The sequence below is a fragment of the Apteryx rowi genome, unplaced genomic scaffold, assembly GCF_003343035.1.
Source record: "Apteryx rowi isolate R43461 unplaced genomic scaffold, aptRow1 scaffold_448, whole genome shotgun sequence".
NCBI lineage: Eukaryota > Metazoa > Chordata > Aves > Apterygiformes > Apterygidae > Apteryx > Apteryx rowi.
In genome coordinates, this window is record NW_020450703.1 from 713,540 (window position 1) to 734,228 (window position 20,689).

The 20,689-nt window shown below is 39.0% G+C and overlaps 1 protein-coding gene across 9 annotated transcripts in view; it reads right to left on the bottom strand.

The window, feature by feature from the left end:
* ZDHHC14 (zinc finger DHHC-type containing 14) overlaps window positions 1-19,876 on the bottom strand; it is a 124,808-nt gene extending 104,932 nt beyond the window's left edge. For 4 of the 9 annotated variants that reach the window (XM_026077086.1, XM_026077085.1, XM_026077087.1 and 1 more), the window contains exon 1: window positions 18,928-19,876. In XM_026077086.1, coding sequence (XP_025932871.1) covers window positions 18,928-19,178 — 251 coding nt within the window. In that variant the 5' untranslated portion in view covers window positions 19,179-19,876. Of the gene's footprint in view, window positions 1-4,988; window positions 5,001-8,922; window positions 9,755-11,413; window positions 11,520-12,008; window positions 12,213-13,259; window positions 14,533-15,100; window positions 15,161-16,244; window positions 16,326-17,369; window positions 17,484-18,927 lie in introns of those variants that run through there. The other 5 variants (XR_003255384.1, XR_003255383.1, XR_003255385.1 and 2 more) reach the window with 5 other exon arrangements.
* Window positions 19,877-20,689: the final 813 nt, after the last annotated feature.

Consider the following 20,689-nt stretch of genomic DNA (forward strand, 5'->3'; position numbering starts at 1 on the left):
GTCATGCGAGCTATCCCACCATGTCTCTGTAATGGCAATGAGATCATGGTCCTGCGACCGCACACAGATCTCTAGTTCTTCCTGTTTGTTCCCCATGCTGCGTGCATTGGTGTTTTGGATGCTACTCCTTTTCCTTCTTGGAAAAGGACATTAGCTGGTTCTTCCCAGGCCAAAAAAGTAAGTAAATGTATTACTTGGGCTGCATCCATCAGTGGCCATTTTCTTCTTTGGAAATATTCAGCCATTTGTCAAATTCCACTCTTCAGGTATACCTTTATTAAAACAGTAACACAGTTGTGTTCACAAACATAAGATCAAAAGAAACAGACGCAGATGACTGGATGCGAGCTTTCCCAGAAGCCAGCCTTCCATTTCAAAATAAGACACAAATAGTCCTTAAATTCAACTAATGTCCTACCGTAACAGTAAGATAGTCCCTTTAGATCTCTGTTTTCAAAAACAGAAAAAGGTGTGATTCTGTAAGATTTTTTTGCTAAAAGAAAATTGCGGTTGAACCTGATGATAAAACAGTAGATATTCATTAGGTAGCATTCAGCTACCTTAGGGAGACATTCTCATCATTCATTTCCACAACTGCTGAAATCCCTCCAGTGCCCTGAGAGTCTTTGATTTAAATAAGGGCAGCCAGTGACACAATATTATATATGAAGGGTCAGTAGCTCTGAAATGCACTTATTCCCATTGGTCAGAAAGAAGTTTGGACACAGTGACCTTCACAGCAAGGTTCATCTTCTTTCCCAGGCTTGTGCAAGAAAAATAAACCCCAGAGATGCCAGGGAGCCTTGATAACTTGCTGAGGAAGCAGCCAGTGCCAATCTTGTTGCAAAAAAACTACACTAAGCTACAGTGTAATAATGTAATAATAAATAATAACAAACAGCAAAGCAAAAGTAGTTTTGCTTCTCCCTCCCCCCCAACTATTTATCATAAACTAGTTCTCGTGCCTGTTGATTAACACAGCTGAGGGAAATCTGTACTGCAGCAAAAATTATTACCCAGCATGTCTATCAAGCACATGCTTGACCAGAGACCCGAGTTGTCTGTAGTCTGATCAACACCTGGTCCTTTCAGAACCACCATGTACAGCTAAACAATACTTTTGAGTTATTCATACCTTTTTTTTGTTCCACATACTATACCAATGCTGTCACTTTAGAACCAAACTAACCTCCTCAGTTTCCTCTGCTGTCAAATGCACTTTACTCCATTTCAGTCAACATAGCTATCAGAAGGTGGAGTCATCTTACAAATGGAAAATAAATTTAGAACTATAAAGTATGTGACCAAAGCTGAAGAAGCAATGTTGCCTACCTTCGGAAGAAAAAATATTTAATATTTTCTGTTAATGCACAAAAAGCAAAACCAAATTGATTGCCATCTACAATTAGAATACAGAAATTAAACCAGAATTACAAAAATTAAAGAAAAAATATAAATAGGTTCTGATTATCAACACATAATCCGTCAAATTCATACTTTAAGGTGCTAAAGCTCTACAGTACAAAAATAAAACCAGACAGTATGGGGCTGGTAGGCCTAAACACCAAACTGTTTGCAGTATCTTATCTCTTAAAGAGCAGTAGCTTATGCATTAAAAAATTGGTCTTTTGCAAATGTAAAGAAAGCCCACGTATAAAATGGTCTTGAAATGAAAGTTGTGTGCATTAAATACCATGGACTCTGCCAGCCATAAATTAACTGTGAATTTCCATTTCACTAAGATCCAGGGAGTTTTGTAGGTCACTTTGCTATCCCACAAATTTGACTGTTCACATGTACTTAAATCAAATAGCTTCCCTTACGCAACTTCCTTAAAACTTAAAACTGAAAAAGCAAGATGAGTATTTACAGTTATTTATTACAATTCCTACAAAAGCAGCGTTTAGACCCTGTTAGTCAAGTATTCTGTACAATGTATTATGTACCATGTTAAATGCAGATTATATATCAAGTCACCCTGTTTTCTATAGCAGGGCAGTACTGTAGTCCACTGTGCAGAAACATTTCTGACATGGCCTGCGCTGTTCAATCCTACCCATTCCTGGTTGTACTTCATTGTCTGCAAACAGCATCTCCGCATCCTCCCCAATTTCTTCCAGTCACCCCAATCATGAGCAGTGTGAAAGATACCTCAACAGTGGCAAGCAAGTGCTTCCTAAACAGTCAAATGCCTCCCTCTGCAAAAGTACACAGCCCAGCACAGGACCCCTCCCTTCCTAGTGCTATCTATAGTGCTTCCCTTCTCAATTAGACATGAGGCATAGAAAAACAAAAGCAACATTAAGAGATTTATCTGCAGGACTTGGAGAAGTGAGAAGCAAATATGGGAAGACTACAACAAGAGGACAAAATGAATCAAGTCCCTTGCCTCTGCCTCTCCCACCCCTGCAGCAAGGCCAAAAGCAGGTCTGAGCAGAAGAAAGAGGCAGTGCTGTCCCTTGTGGCTTTCTGAAAAGCAGTGGAAGGAGAAACGTCAGTCCAAGGAACACAACAGAAGAGAGCAAGACTATACAAGGTGTTTGGAAAGATGGGGGAAGCAAAGACAAAATAAACCAAGGCAAAACAAAACACAGCAGCAGAAGTCATGTAGGAGGTGGTGAAAAAAGAACAGAAGCATTCCCTGGTTGGGAACTTACTGGTCTAATAATTACACACAGAAAAACTGTGCTGAAACAAACTGCAGGATTGTCACATTCAAGACTTCCAAAATGAAAGAAATGCCAGCATGCCTGTACAGCTTGAATTTTGACACCCTTATTTCTGGTTCTCCTTCCCCCATTCATACACCTTCCAACACAGCTTTTAGTTTTGAGGCCCCCCCCACTTCCCCAGGAGCTCTACTTCACCCAGTGCTGTGGGTGGGACTGTTCTGGAGATCAACCTCACCTGTTGTTCTAAACAAATAATTATACTGCGTTTGTTCCTCAATGTGCGAACTGCCAGAAGTTAGCTGAATTACTCAACATATATTTATTTTGCACTTAGACTTTTTTCTTATCTTGAGAAGGAGCATGAACAGTGGCATTTTATCTGGCAAGGTATATAAAAGGTGCATGTGTTGCTGAGAATACAAGGTCAAAGAAATGCACTCTGAATTAAGAGCAAAAGACAGAAAAGTTTGCAGACTCCTGCCTATGTATAACAAAGATCCAGAATAAGCCACTCCATCTCATCTGTATATGTCCTGCAAGTCTGTCTCCTGGGTCTGTCCCCCACCATTGTGGCACTGGGGGGAAAAAAGCAAAAAAGTCCTTTGGGCAGAGCCACAGAACTTTCTTGGCATGAAAAATTAGCACAGGAAGGCACAACAGTAAGAAAATGGAAAAGGTACTTCCTTGATTCAAAAACACTGTTAAAAAGATTTTGAAACCTTAAACGGCTGCTGGTATTACTGTCCTTAACAGCTGTCTTTTCTGAACTGCTCTTAGAACAAATGCCAGTATATGAAGTCATCCAGAAAGAGAAAAATAATAAAGATTAAGCATCAGGCAGTCATTCCCACAATTCTTAATTCTGTGCTGATAAACTAGGACTGCTGGTGCATCTCCATGAACCACTTCTGCATCTCATATCCAGTGTGTAATCCACCATCCAACATGATTTAGATGGATCCATTTACCCTTTTTCTAGCAGGATCCCATCAAATACAGGTTTTCTTTCCTTCTCCAGACAGTCAGCAGTACTAGAAAACACCAACAGAAGTATTCGATTTTTAAGGTTATGTCAGTTTTAACCTATTTCTCATGTTTCAGCTGGCAACAGATGTCAGCTTCGCTTCCAAACTTTCACTCACTAAACACACTCCTAAAAGGCTTGAACTGCAAGGAATTCTTATGTATGAAAACTACTTTCTGCAAATACAATGCATGTTTGAAAGTCAAATTTGATCTGGCATTTATCCCTTCAAATAATTCTTTCTTTCCCTTTTCCCACTTCTTCAGGATCTCCACCTATTTCACAGTTTAGAGGTCTGTTAAAGAGGACAAACTTACTATCCACATTCATTATCTCCTTCTATTTAACTGGATTTTTCCCTTAAACAGTTATTGCATCATTTACTTTAATACGTATTTTTACAACTAGGCAGCATCTACTTTTTAATTGTTAAAAAATATATACATCAGCAAGAAAGCTTAGAAACAGTATCTAAAGCATTTTTTCCACTTATTATCTTGTAAACTGTCAGTCTATACTCCTTTCCTGTTGGATTTTAACACCTACACAGTAAAGAGCATATATTGGCAAAGCTTTACGCAGCTTTTCTTTATAAATGTTATTTTGTTTCCTGTGTCTGCACTATTATATTCATTTATTTATATGTCATTTAAACCTTATGGTAGTAACTTCCTTTATATTCACAAATATATTTGTGTACATCCTTTATATTCTATTTTTCACAAGTTTATTTTTCATTTTCACACTCTGAACCAAGAGAGATGTTGGTAGGACACAATATACATAAATATCTTAGAGTGCAGTGCAACTTAAGTATCTTGCTGTGCAGTCCAACTCCATTTACAGTAGCAGATGCATTAATGATTACTGAAAAGTAAAGCATATATATCAAAAGTTACTGCTAGGTTATTTATAAGTACTAACTAAACGTGTACATACAACAACTGTCCCTGAAGTAACTGAGATTAGTTTCCAGAAGCAAATACTACAGCAGATACTTCAGTTCCCTCCCAGTCACTTCTTTTCCCCCTCAAACTCTTCTGAATACATTAAAAAAATCTTCTGAAATTGTCATCATCACTCTTTTCATCTTTCAGAATATGAAAGCAAGCACACCTGCACTACAGATGCACTCATTGTGGATCAATAACATAACTATGCATCTCTTACCTGTAGACATCAACTTCAGTGACAGGTTTCCATGCTCCCTAAATCTTTGACTTTTATTTTGCATTCAGAAAGAGTATTTGAAATAGAGCCGAAATTAAAAGCTTATTTCAACAGTGAATTACCTGTGCAACAAATGTTGCTTCAATTAATCTCTTATATATAAGAACTAAGAAGCAACGAACCTATGGTCTCCTTTCACAAACGCCATTTCTTTGCTGTAACCACAAGGGCTAGTGCCAATAACCGTTTAAAAAAAGAAATGTTTCAGAAAAGGAAGTAAACTTATTTTTGCAAAATGCACTCAACCATTGGGTAATACTGCACCTCCAGACTATCATTTAGCAACTCTAACTGTTAAAGTTTCTCTAGGATGCAGTAATAGAAAGGTATGTGTGTTGGGAAGGGCATGTTTACCTTTCAATCAAGCTGGATGTCAGCCAACAAGTTTCGCTTACTGGGATCAAACCACGTCAGTCGCTTCTCTCAGATCAAGCTGTCCCAGTGTTCTCATTCACAGCCAACTGCCTCTTTTTCAAATGCCTTTAGAATCAGGGCAGAGTAAAACAACAGAACTATTTTATCCCACCCAATCTTCACGCACCTTGCCCTTCTGCCCCTAGCACATTTGTTTTGACATATTCTAGTACCGGAGATGAGATTCAGCCTTTCATCTCATGATTTAGTAGGGTCAGGCTTTTATTTCATGATTTAGTAGGGACTGGTGTTAAAAAATGAACAGCATAGCCTGACCTCAACAGGGGCTGAGGGTCTTTACATTATAGAAAAAACATACTGTACTTTGAGGATGAACACGTACAGTCACTAGAACTATCAGAGTCCCTGCCTCCACATCTCAAGCTAAAGAAAAGAGAAGCTTCTGAGCTTAGTGCCTTGTGAAAGAAGAATGATTATCCTTTCAAGGTCTTATATTGAATTAGATTCATCTCAGTCAGATTTCAGATCATGACTTCCTCCCCATCTCCTGCTCCATAGCCAATTTCTTCTGCTCTGATTAGTTTTAGGTGTCTTATTTAACAAAATCATTTTAAAGATTAATTCTTTTATCGCACTGTGAATAGAGACATCCACTCCAAGGGCCTCTTGCATGCAGACTGCTCAATTTTCCATTAACACACTTTATGTTTCTTCCTTCATCCTCCTAAGCTGAAACTTTCAACATTTACAACACCAAATGAACCCATAAAGCAAAAAACACCGAAATAGGCAGACTGCAAAGAAACAGGCAATTTCCCTGGGTTGTTTGCTATCGCAGCTTAAGTGTGGCAAAAGCGGCAAGGATTATGAGAATGTGCCTTTCCTAGTTCAGCTTAGCATGGTTTGAGCTAACTTGCTGTTTCTGCATGAAAGTAGATAAAGGAGTGCTCATGCATCTTTTCCACGGGCTCTGTTATTGAGGCAATGCAATATACTGGCTCCACAGTCAGGGTGTGAGGAACTGAGAGACTATACAAGCAGGGGTGCAGGAAGAAGAGTTGCTTCAGTTACTGCCCCTGTGTTATATTACAGAATTGGGTATAATGTCTTTAAAGAAATTTACAAATGAACAACACAATATGAACAACTAAGAAGCACTTAATAAGGTATTATTTGAAAGATGTTGCCATTAAGTTTGTTAACTACAATTCAGTTTACTTCAGAAATAAAACATGAATAAGAAATCAAAACTCTGTAGATCCTCATTGAGCAACTAAAAAGTAATTCAGACAGGCCTACAGATGTTCTGTTTGCACTCTCACAGATGCCAAACAACAAATCAAAACATCACACGAAAGTCCCCCAAGCTGGGATACAATTTCAAATCATATCTAAGATGATCTGACAGTCTCCTCCACCTCACTTTCCTACTTCCTCCCTTGCATTGGCAGGGATCCTCTTCTGAATTGTCAGGGAGTCAGCTCATGGACCTAAACCAGCAGAAAGTTTTTCTTTCTCTTTCTGTGGGCAGAAGGGATGGATAAGCTTTCTGCAGGGAGGGAACTTCCTGAACCGGTTCACCACTGGGTGGGAAAAAGTTGGACAAGGGAAGTAACACTTAAGGCCTGGGAGAAGGGAAGAGGTGGGTCCATCCTTTTCAGCAGCTTATGGCCTTCAGATTGGTCTCACTACAAGTGACTGCCACAGAGAAAGGAAACAGGGAGGTTCTTATGAAATGCTTTGATGTTCTGCTTTAATTCATGAGTAATAAGAATCCAACCTCCCTCCCCATAAAAAAAAACAAACAGGTCTACAGGTCCACTCTAAAAACTGTACTTTAAAGATATGGTACTTGGAAGATGCCCCTTTGGCTCCACCAGCCCGAGAGAAACAAAGTGAGAGCTATTACAGGTCATAGAGGTTCAGCTGTATTTCACTCAAACAAAATATACTCTGCTTCATTTTAACTTTTTCCTCTTGTAATTTTATTTCCAAATTGTAATCAAGAACTGGGCACCTGCCTTTTTTTTTTTTTTTTTAAATCAGTATTTAAAGTGAGTTTGGATTAATCTGACACATCCAGGGTGTTTTCCCTTCTCCAGAGATAACAGACCCAGCTAAAGTGACTTTCCAGACAAGCCATTTCATCTTTTATGTCTAATAATCCAGAAGTTGGAATGTAATAGCTATTAAGTTACAAGAGCTAGTACTGCCAAGTAGCAGGCTCAAGGAAGAAGTCCAGCCCGCAGGATGAGAGCAACTTATTGATCTGGCTCAAGCAATTGGAGAAAGACCCCATGATTTTACATAACTCCACAGTGACACAGGCAAATGCAATGTAAATCACAATTACTTTTGGAAAGAAAAATGTATTCTCATCCCTTATGACTACTGGATGGGAAATAAAAGGTCCTTCAACTTCATATCTGCTCCCTTCCCACCCCTTCTAGAGACAGCTCTACTAGAAGTAAACAAGCGGCTAGGAAGATTAGCTGGAGGGAACCATAAAATTTAAGGGACACATGGACAAATGGATGAGCACATCACACTGCTGGAACAATGGTATACAGGGACATTATTCTCGAGCAAAATTGATTTTATTTAAATTTAATGCTGTAGTTTACCCGAATAGAAAAAAAGATACTACAATTCAGCACAAGTTATGTTTACTTCTCAGACAGACAGTAAAGGGCAAAGCTTGATAGGGAGCAGCAGGTAAGTGAAAGAATGCAGGAAAAGAATCATCATAAGTCTTGGAAAATCTGCTTTGAACTGAGAAAGCTACATTTAAAGGTAGGATAAGAAGGGAGAAGGGACAGAAAGAAGCACTGTGGCTATTTCACTATGATTAAAACAGGCTTAAATACTTGCAAATTTTTACGTTTTCCTGGACTGATGCTTTAAGTTCAGCTCCTAGAACTAAAGCTGAAATAAGTTCTCGCATGTAATAAATGGGTCACTAAAACAAGATTAAAAATTATTTCATTAGATATACCTCTTACTGACTTACGGGAAGAAGTTATCAGAATTATCACAGAATCGGTAAGGTTGGAAGGGACCTCTAGAGATCATCTATTCCAACCCCCCTGCTCAAGCAGGGTCATCTAAAAAAGTTTGCTCAGGACCATGTCCAGTTGGGTTTTGAATATCATGAAGGCTGGAGACTCCACGGCCTCTCTGGGCAACCTGTGGCAGTGTTTGACCACCCTCTGAGTAAAAAAATCTTTCTTACATTTAAACGGAATTTCCTGTATTTCAGTGTCTGCCCATTGTCTCTTGTCCTTTCACTGGGCACTGCTGAGAAGAGTCGGGCTGTCTTCTTTACTTCTCCCCATCAGGTACTTATACACTTCAATAAAATCCCCCAAGCCTTCTCTTCTCCAAGCTGAGAGAAAAGGCAAAACCAGAAGCAAATATGCTCTGTACACAATGCACTCCAATCTTTTATATGATACTACACAACACATTTTATGTACCAGTCTATTGCCAACTAATGACAAAAAAAAAGTTTACTTTGACTGGTTCCACACCCAATGCCTGCTCAGTCCTGGAAAGAATTCAAACCTTGTTGAATGATAAAAGTATCTTAAAAGTTGTGTTTCATCACTAAGTAATAGAAGCATTGTGAGCTTGAGCCCTAAAAACAAAACAAAGAAACAAAAAAAAATGCATACACAAGAAGCAAGTTTATTACAGAGTTGCAGTATTGATGCAAGAGAAGTCACTATTATTCTGCTTTTACTTTTTCTGTTTAGTTAATTGCTTTACATAGTTCCAAATTGAGAAAAACTATAAATCTTCCAACTTCTAATTCAACACTAGAAAGCCCTTTTTGTCTACAAAATAGAGGAACTTACATATAGATGGCTATGCCATGAAAACCCACACCATGAGCACAAACAGGCATGCCAGCCAGATTTAACTACCAGCTGGTCTTACACTTGCTTCTACCCTGAAATGTGGCATTAATAACCAGTGGGATATCTAACAAGTGTTTGAACACACAATAGCAAAACTGCAATTCACTGCATACCCTCCTCTTCAAGCTGTCTGGATATCAAAATTTATCACCATCAGAAACAAAAGTTTTGTATAGTCTTTCTCATTACTAGTCCTTTTCCTCGGAAGAAAATTTCAGAACTCTTTCAGCGTTGTTTAATATACATTCATAACTCCTAACAATCTACTAAGCAAGTATGATAAAATGGTAACAAATGCTAGTTCCTTGCTCTTAAGTTCTTATGAGTTTATATATATTGATCATATGTGTAACAAACATACATTAAAAAACACACATTTATTTCATATATTCACTTAAAGCAGGCAATATACCAGCTCTATCTTGCACTTAAACTATGCCATGAAACTTGCAAACTGCAGATTTTATATGCATCTTAACTTCCGAGTTCAGGTTCTCAGTATTGTATTGAGTCTGTGCTTTGTAAAACATATTCTGTAAAATAAAAGAGTAAATTTTAAATAAAAAGTGGAAGTAATTGTAAATTCACTACAGTAAATGCACACTGCCAGTATTTATTGCAGTAAGCAACTTAAGGGAAAAGCCGAAGTGAAAAAAGTAAAACAAAAAACAGCTGTGATCTCATTAGCCAAGTTCATTACACAAGATCTCATTAGCCACCATCCCACAATAATGTGAATAAATCCTACAGACACTGATGAAAAGAAAGAGAAATCAGGGATACAGAGGCTGAATAATCATATAATATTACAGCACACTTAACTTAGCAGTTAATGCCTGGAATGTAATTGGATAAGATATACAATGATGCATACTGCAGAAATCCCATGGTCAGGCTTCCCAAATACACAAGCACCCTTTGCCTAATAACAGCAGTAAATAATAGCAGGAGCTCCAGATGGCTCAAAACCTCTTAGAATATATACAATAGGCTAAGGGACAGAATGAGACAGTATGTTACACAGAATTAAAAATCCAACACGCTTCAGCTTCCTTCTCATAATCTGGCCTACAAACAGGGCCTCTAGGTAGGTTTCTATGTTAGTAGCAGTAAATATTTCTACAAAGTGAGAAATATGAACAGAATTTAATTTTTCGGCATTACACATTGACTTCAACTTGAATTATTGATTTTGATCAAAGTTTCTTTAGTTTGTGAAGAGTTTAACCACTTTATAGTTTTTGTATTAAATTCAGAAAAAATGGATTGGAATTATACAAAGTATAATAAGCTTTGGTAGTTCCAGCTGACTTCAGTGGGACTTTTTACCCTTTCCATCAGCTTCAGCAAGAGAAAGACTAAGCAGCATTGACACACACAAGCCTTTTACTGGCAGCCTGGGACTTAAATGATCATCAGCTACCGAAGTTTTACTTAGAAGGATCATCATAATAATAAAAACATTTCCTAGATAACGTTGTTAAAACATTTAAGGAATTTATTAGAATGCCCCAGTATTTTAAGCCAGTGGGACTTTTCGCTGGGCTATTTTGACACAATCATGCAGCTTAGACAGGCTAACAGTATTCTCAACTTTCTCTTCTTTTGCAGTCATCTCATTAATTAGTTCATGTCTGAATGTTCCAACTCGAAGTTTTACAGCTGCATTAGAACAGAAACGTTTTTTCATAAGAAAGGCAGTATATGGGGGCAAGGTGTGTGTGACTGTGTGTGTGTGTGTGTGATGTTTTGTTTTGCTTTTTAACTATGTAAAAGGTATAACTTAGTTGCTAAAAAAGAATTTGCATTTTAAAATATCTAGTTCAGGTTTCAGCATTTCAGTTTCTACTGCACCTAGAAATGAGCTTAGAAATTTTTAACACAGTATTTTTTTCTTCCCAGAAGACTATGAAAAGCATAGTTTTGTTCAAGTCTCGCACAGACTTAAGCTTTCTCTTTCTGTTCTAAAGGAGGTGAATTTCTCACAGTCACCCAAAGACAAGCTAATCACCTATCTATTTCCTATTTTGTATGAAATGCCATTTGCTAGATAATGATGCAACACAGCTATAACAGAAAACAAATCATGTAGCAACGTAAGTATTTTTTCCATCATGAGTCCAAATTTAAAAATGAGGTTAAAAATGCCTTATCTGAACCTAAAAATGCAATACAATTCCTGAGAAACTGACCTGAGAAAGCATCTGAGAAAATACCTTTCCTTCAAACAAGGTGTGAAAACTACTGCGGTTGATGGGTAGAGTCCAAGATAAGGTCACATGGGAATGCTCAGCTCTTCTAAGAAGAATCAAGAGAAATTATTTTTTGATAACCTAAACCTATTAAACATGAAGCTCTCCTCCCTCCCAACTACCCTCTAGCAGATACATTTTAATCCTTTGGCACACACTCATGAAGGGAAAGGGGCAACACTACCTACACCCAGGGAAAAAATAAAACAAAAATCAAGCATACTATAGAGATTATATCAATGATAGAAACGTCAAAATTTTGAGTGATGAATTAAAATAGATTTTGTCAAACATCTTTCACAAGATTACAAGTCTAACCTCACAGTTTTGAAATTGAAGATGTACATAACAATTATCCATCAGGCAGTGTAAACATTTCTACACATTTATACAGGTAAGAAGAACATCCAAACTTTTAAAATTAGCTGTTTTTTTTACTCTGGAAGTGATATTAAATTCAAATATCACACTTGAGAGTTTATACCTATCTAAAGCAATCAGGCTGAGCTAAAATGAGAGTAGCAAATTATCTCACATCAGACTGCTATGGAATTTTCACACTTTCTCTGAAAGGTCAGGGTGACATCAGGCAAAGGAGACCACAAATTTTCACATTTTACTCTGCAGATGCATATGCACTGATGGTCCAAAGCCACACAGTGATCTCAAGAACCTGAGAGTGTGGTATCTGAGGAGCCAACGTGTTACATACTCCCTTATTTCCATTTGTCCCTACCCTCTAGAAAGAAAAAGAAAAAAAATGTAATGCTTTTTTTCAAAGAAGGTGGAAAAGATGAAGCTGAAAGAAATACAAACAGAACTACAGGTGAAAAAGAAGCTGAAAGACCTAAAAGTATGCTTAAAGCTTGTCTCCTCCATGAAACAGTATAGAAGACCAGCAACTAAGCATAATACAAAAACTAAAAAAAAACCACTTCAACATTTCACTATTGTACAAAAAAGAGTGAAAGCATTATAAAAATCATAAAAAGCTTCTGCAGTTTCAGGGGAACTGAAGAAAGTATGAATTCTAAAAGTAAGAGAGGTTACCTTCTGCTATCCCCACAGAATTTTATCTTGAAAAGTAAAGCATTTAATAATTACCCGTTTCCACAAAGAATAGCTAGCCCTGAAAAGCAGAGGTGTATGACTTAATATCAAATGTTATTAGTGCATTTCTAGGTAAAAGAATTTCAATCTGTATCATATAATGCATTCAAAGCAGGTTTGAAAGCTTAACTGATGTACCTGCTCAGTGAAGTGCTACTTAAAGATAAGCTAGAACAAAACAATTCCCTTTTGGCCAGGGAGAAGCTACAGCAGGCATACTTGCACAGATCATTGAGAAACTTGGAAAAGGTTAATTAAGTAAACTTGTTGTGATCAAGGAAAGTTACTTGTCAAGGAAAAACATATTAAATACACTTTGTACCTGAAAGATATTTGATTCTGACAGCTAACATTTTTGGAATAATTTAAGTGTGATTGGAATGCATATCATCCCTTAGGAATTTGCCATGCCCTTCGGTGTATCTATATAAACTAAGTACAAAAAGTGAACCCAAAAGGTTAGGTTTACATTATTCTTTGTATTTTTCACTGAAGTTATCAGAGATGCATAATATAGCAAAATAAGAAACAGAAATATTGCAACAGATATTTTTAAGCAATGAAATCTGAAGGGAAAAAAACCCCCCACAACCCTCACCTATCCATCATTACATTTGACTATGATACTAGGCATTATTAAGCGGCTACTGCCTTGCACATAGAAAAGGATACAGACCTCTGCTGAACAATCATTCTAGTTGTATGTCGTAATACTTGCTTTAAAAGGCATCTTGTCACCTTCAGCAGGAAACACCCTACAACTTCATAGCAGCCTTTAAGAGCTGAAGACAGATTTGGTAGCAGTTTCTGTCAAGCAACAGGTAGTTTAAGGACATGGTCACCATAAGACTGTGACAACAGCATTTAATAGAAGGCTAGATTACAATTGTTCTCAGCAGAGATAAGGGGGAAATGGAGTCCTACTTGTTATGTCTAAGAAAAACTTTTGATCAGTAGGCACTTTATTAAAAAACCCACTGGTGGATATACAAAAGTGAGACAGAATACTGTAACAATAATATCCAGAATGTTTCAATAATCATAACACTGCTCAAAAGAGGCTGGAGTATTCTATGGGAAAAGTAGACCATTTCTTCTTTGATTTCTATTTTTACTAAAAGATTATGTATTTCCCTCAAGCAGTTTTAACACAGACACTTTAAGTCCTTCAGAACAGATATTAGAGAATGAAAAACTTGCTCCAGTTCTAGCAATAGATAAATACTACTCCTGCTACAAAAGACTAACACTCAGTGAAAGGGGACTGCACAATGTAATACATGTCTAGAGCAAATATTAAGTTTTATTCTTAGTCTGCATGTATTTTAGTCACTTTATGGCAGAATTATGATACATATTAGTTCTACGGATGCTACATGACCTATCGACAGATTATTATATGTTCAGTGTATCATCTTTATATAAAGATCTTGAATTTCTATCAGATCATCAAAACAGACTAGACGTTTAATGAACTATTAAAACAAAAGGCTCTCCTCCAAAGAGTTTATCTTCTACTATCTATAAGCAAAGAAGTAGGGAAGTCATTTTTGTGTATGGATTGAAAAAGAAGAAAAGGAAGAAAAAAAAGTGATCTATTCATCTTAAATGCAGAAGAGAAAAGACAAATGAGGTTATCAGAAGAAATACATTCCAACTACTTGGAATATGACCTAACACTAAGAATTCACCTCTTTCAAGAGCATAAAACATCAACAGTTGTCTTCATCTAATGGAAGATATTACAGTGAAAATGCTTAGCTTACTAACATCAGTGTTTATACATAGAGGTTTGTAACAGCAAGCAGCAAGTTACACCACTTTACCAGAGCATGTGCTATAAAAGTTCAATATTGAATGATCTACATCCCATGAAAAACCATGAGTCATGAATGTCCTCTAGTCACACTGCTTTTCAAAGTGGGAGGCATGGAACAGGTTGCCAGCAACTGTAAGAGCAGATAGAAGGCAATGATTTGTACATACAAACACACACACACTATCTCAGTCTAAATAATTTTCTTAATCTATCTTGTGAAAAACAGTGCAATTATACAAATGGTCACACAAATCAAGTTTTAACAAGCTCAGAAAAGAAAAAAGGAAAAAAAAAAAAGCACGCCAGCTAGCTGAATCAGTACAAGTGTCAAATTAAATCAGAAGTGATAAGGCTCTGACTCACGTTTACAGAGAAAAGAGCTGCGCTGCTTCAGCCCTTCCAGCATCTAGCCATCTGCCCCAACCTTCTTACAGAGCTACTGACCCCGCAACTGAGTTAACAGACGAAAACATGACTCTGCCTGTGCCAGTTCAGTTCAGTCAGCATCTTCACTCACATCCAGCTTTTATCAGTAGTTTAATTTGCTAGACTGAAGTGAAGTAGCTCAGGTGCAGACATGTTCCCTCCTGCTACCTGTGCAGTCAGTTGCAAGGAGGAGCAGACCTGTCAGCGAGCAGGCGGTGGTAGAAAAGAGCACCAAAGCGCCCGAGCCCCGCTGCCCCAGCGCTGGAACTTACCAAGCTTGTGCATTCTTACAAGACTTGCCACTTCACAAAAGTATCTCTGGTTTACATGTCCTAATGTGTTAAATACGACATTCAGCTTCCATTTTGCTTTCCAGTAACCCACCCAAACAGTGGTCTAAATGACTGTAGGTATAAAGGGTTCTCCTCTCTGTTGGGTATGCATACCCAGCTGATTAAAAGCAGCAAGGATAAACTGCCTTAATTTTGCCTCTCTTTTTTGCACCAATAGAGAACTTTAAAGGTATGTAAACACTGGTTGCACTGGCTCGGTGGATTAGTAAGATCTGCCCTTTAGTTATTGATGCTGTCTTTATCCGAGGAAAGAAATTGTTTGTTTTGCAGATGCTTTTACATGAGCACCAAATAGTTTAAAAAATACATATGTCTGTGTAGTGGGGCAAAGTAAGAAAAAAAAGGATGTCCAACACAAAGCCAAATTTGCTAGAAAAAAAAACAACAACAGCTAAATATGATGAAATTAGAGTCGGGAATTATATTTCCAAGATACAATAACATACTCAAATCTTTAGAGACAAACGCTGCCTAATTTTGAGCATTTTGAAATAGATATAATTTTTAAGAATATCTCAAGCACAGCATAAGTACTTACAATATATCATACCACACTTAATAAACAAGTCACAGAAATAAAACTTATTTGCATTCCCTTCCTTTGGAAGGGGAGGGAGGCAGGAATTATTTCAACTGCTTGAAAATTTAAAGTTTTTTTTTTTCTTTTTAAACAAGTTCTGGCTTACCTCTTCTAAAATGAAAAAGAACAGTGAAATGATAAAAGCAAGAAGAGGTGATGTACTTGGGGAAGATGAGAGAGAAAAGTCAACAGGGAAAAAGAATAAAAACAGCAGATGGTAGGGGCATGAGAAAGTACATAAACATAAATATGAAAAACCAAAGATTAGAAAGGCATAGTTCAATGTTAAAAACTATACAGGTCAAGATGTATCATATAGTTGTTTTTTTTTTTTAAGAGCCAGGAGTTGTTGATTCAGGGAAATGTATTTCTCCCCTGGAGAGGATTCCAAAGTACATGAGATACAGCTCCAGATGAATTGGTGTCAGAAGAAAATAAAGGATAGGAAAGGGTAGAAAAAATATATATATGTCAAAAGGATACCGGAAAAGTGTGTGTTAGGATGATGCTTTCTCAGGAATTAGCTGTTGAAGTTCTCTCTTTCCTACTCCTCCTCTTTACTGTCTGCAAATGGGGAATGCATTGGAACATTAGTATCTATTTTTCAGTTTCCAAAATGAAAGTGAACAAAAAATCATTTCTTTCAACTGTAACAAAAGATTAAACAATTCCAAAAACAGAAAGGATACCTTCCTTTTTAGTGGCAGTTTAACCTTATAGCATATACCTGTTTAAAATGTCTCTTGGGCCCTTGTGTACATGAAGGGCTGCAACACACCTCTATCATATTCTGTGAATCACTGGTTTATGAGTAGCTTCACAACCAAATCAGTCAAGTAATAAAAATGACATTCTAACAACTTAAGATATTCTTAACTGATCAATAAATAGTAACCTCAGACCACTAAGTGACACAATCAGAAGCTGCCTCAAAGTAACACCTTTTAATCAAGAAGACCCTCTCCTTTTCTCTTTGTTAATGTTATTAACCTTTTGTGGTGTTTACAGACTCACTGAACATCATTCTCAGAGTCTAATCCTTTGTTTAATTAGCCTTCAGAGGATGAGTAATAATTCCTGCGCAAGTGCTTTCTGAAGACCAAAATCTACCTTATTATTATAAAAATGAACTACCATTGCCACTCTCTTATTTTGAATTTCCTTAAAAGGGGAGTGCAAGTGATATAAGAATGACTCAAGTACAGTACACACACATATAATTTTATATAGTTATAAAGTCAAAGATTTTTCCTTGTTTCAGGACTTCTGGTTAGAATAAGCACTAATTATACATCAAAATGCTGTAACTTGGCTACAAATACAGTTCATTGCATATAATCACAATTCAAATAAGCTCAAAGACACAATATAAGCGGAAGTGTTTGACTCTCAGAGCAGATAACTTACACTAGCAATGAAATCAGAAGCTTGATGAACAGCTAGCAGCTCATCCTGCTTTAGCAGTTCTGAATCATGCAATGGAACAGAGTATTTTTCTTTGAAGAATCCGAGGGTAAAACATGTTTAAATAAACTCTGAATGGTGGCTTAATAAATGAGTTTTACAATTACAAATCGTAAAACATTACAGTTTTGATCTTTCACGTACATTTTGGTATTTGCAGGAAGTCCAGCACTCGCCTTCAGAGGCTGTATTGAAGGGGATGAGACTGCACGCAGATCCAACTGTCAGCCCACATAGAAGAGCTTGCCAAAACTAGGCCTAATCATGGCAAACAGAACAGAGTAGCACCCAGTCCCGATGCAATACTATCAGAATACACCTTTAATACCTCTTTAAAATCAGAAAAGTAAACACACTTGCAGTACGTGGACACCATCATTCAAGGTGTTACCTCAACTACTCAAGGATGTTCAAGGAGTTTCATAATGACTGCAGTAAAGTTTACAATGAATAAATCCCTCTAAAGTCATCTGGAGCACACTGAAGACAATTCATCTGCTGAGCTCACATACATATTTAGCTTCTGGTCACCTGCTGAGTATTTTTACCTTCTTAACTGCTACCACTACGTTAAGATGGTCTGCATTTATCTGGTACCATTTAGAGTTTGCTAATGTCACTATGGTCTTCCTTAAAGACACCAAGTAAATGGTGGTGTTCAACTGAATTTCTAGAAGCAGCATCTAAATTTACTTATGACTAACAGTTCCTCCTCAGGAAAACGGTAAGAGCTGTATACATATTTCTGCAGAATTTTCTTCCTGCCACAAACCAACAATTAAGCTAAAACAGTTTAAAAAAGGTAAAGTAGCACTAACCATTAAAAAGAATTCAATTATTACTATAGCAAGCTTTTGTCACTGTGCTTTTAAAAAAAAAAGCTGAACTGTATTTTCCATATCAAGTGCTCAATTTTTTATTGTCATGCATAGTTAATTTAACCACACCAGCATCAGTATTTCTGATTTGTTGGCTCTGTGTGTTCATTTTATATACACGGAAAGGATTCCTGAAGATTCACAGCAACAGAGGAAAAAGGCCCTAGGAGGACATTGGATGCCTGCTTAAAAAAAAAACATTCTAAAACAAACATAACTTACAATAGGATCACCAAACTCGCATACAACAAGTTAGCATCACAAAGTAATGCTGTTACCTAGTGGTGGAAAGCTAGATACATCTGAAGTTGTACAGCTTCCAATTTTTTAATAACTTGAAATTCTTGATTATGAACTATTAAACGACTTTAGCTTATAAATAAGGTGCTTTCCCCCCCCCTTAATGAAAGAAACTGCTTTTCTTGCATTCAGTTCCGTGACAAAGGATATTATTGCACCTGTCAGTTCTGATTCTCAAGAGAGTAACTGGTAGACAAGAAGCTATACCTAATCCTGACGATCCTAAACCTGCTGTTTTACACTCCTCCTGCAACAGGGAGGGGAAAAAAAAAAAAGGAACCTGCACCATAAAAGCACTACAACCTTAACTGTCAAACCCCAGCTTTCCACAGAGTGCAATAACCAAAACAAGGCTGTGCATTTCTCAGCATCTTATCAGACTGTATTTTCAATTATATAAGCCAGCATTAGCTGAAATCAACCAGCATCCTCTAAGACACCTGGATAAATACCTTTGCTTTGCTTTCAGCCAGAAAATTAATACAGGAAGTGACGGAAGATATGAAGACTTTAATGCCACTTACTCAAATGCAAAGAAGAGTCCACTGGTGACCAAAATGAGAACAAGAGTCAGGTAGAAGACTCCAGTCTGCCGAGCCATCATGATCCTCCCATTGCAGAAGAATTTGTTTCTTCCAGGAAAAACCTCCCATTTTCTCTTGGGAGCCGGTTTCTTTTTCTTATGGGGAGACTCCATGGGAGACGAAGAGCTGTGTGTGCTGATCTGACTGTACTCACAGTCTTTCATGGGCCCGCTACCACTGCCAGGAGTCATCAAGAGAGAGTAAAATGTGGGGAGAACCCCACCAAAAAATATACACAATATATATAGGGGCAGATATTCTTCCGACTAAGATCACCCTCTCCAGCGGCCCCAATTAAAAAACAAAACCCGAGAAGTCTGCTACCAGGCTAGCGATAGGTGTATCACGCAAACCCCACTTAACTCCTGAGAAACCAAAGCTGTCATATTAGAAATGCTTGAGAGGGATCCTTCCTTTCTCCACCAGTTAGAAAATCATGTAGGACAATCCTCTTTAAAACATCTTATCGCAAAACAAGTCCCCCAGAAATCGTAAAACAGCCCGTCTGTCGGAAAAATATGGTCTTTTYTTCAAGTTTGTTTTCAAATGGGAAGGGCTTTCTTTCCCACGTACACCCCAAGAGACCCCTCCGAGGGTCAAAAGGTTGGTCGAGGCAAGGTTTAGCGATCGAGTCTATCATTCATTGAGATTTGTTATAATCCTCCCTCGTGCAGATTTCACTGCTAAAAACAAGCATTCCTAAAACGTCCCCTCAAGAGACACGCGTAACAGATCATTAGGGAGGGGGGAAGGGAAAAAAAAAAAGGCAGGAAAGAAAGAAAAACACGCTGCAACTCCAGCTTCCGAGGAACACTTCGAGCTCGCCTCTTCCTGAAGCTGCAATTCAATGGGAAGCGGCCGCCGGGCCGCCGGGCCGCGCAGACCTGCGGGGGGGGGGGGGGGGCCGGCTCACCGCGGGCCCTTCTCCCCCCTCGCCAAAGGAGATTTTCCTGAGCCGGAGACGGCGCGGGGCAGGGCCGGTCCTCGGCGGCCACCAGCGCCGCCGGCGCAGCTCCTCATCCTCCCGCAGGCAGCGAGCGGAACCGCTTCCCCGCCTCGCGCCGCGGGCGGCGCCGCCGCCACCGCGTTAACCCCCGCCTGCCCCTACACAACAGGTCCCCGCCGCATGCTGCCCAACGGCTCAGCCCCGCGCGGCCGCCGTCCGCCGCTGCCCGCACCGCTCCCCGCCGTCACCGTCCTCCCCGCCCGCCGCCGCCGCGCAGGCTCCCGCGCACGTCCCGCGGCGTCGCCGCGGCTCCCCCCGCATCCCGCCGCCCGCCTCCCTCCCCCGGGCGCAGGGACGGCCTTCGGCCCGCCTCGCCGCTCGCCCCGCTAGTTTTGCTTTCCTTTCGCCGGGAGCAAGGTGAGGAAAACACCCCGTTCCCCCTCCGCACGCTGGGGAGCGGGGACTTTCTGCCTTCCGTTGTTTTTTGGGTGGGTTTTTTGTTGTTGTTGTTGTTTTTTGGAGCCTTTATCCAGGTTTATCCCCCGCAGCCAGATCCAGAAGCAGCAGCAGCCACCTCTTCATCTTCATGGGGAGGCGATAATCCCCGCCGCGGCAGTCGCCTGAGCGGGCTGCGGGGAGGCGGTGGCGAGGGCAGGCACCGCACACGCACGCCGCCGCCTCAGTCAGCCACTTCCCGGCGAGGGGGCAGGCAGGTCCCGCTCCCCATCCCCCGGCGGGGACGGAGCTCAGCCAGCC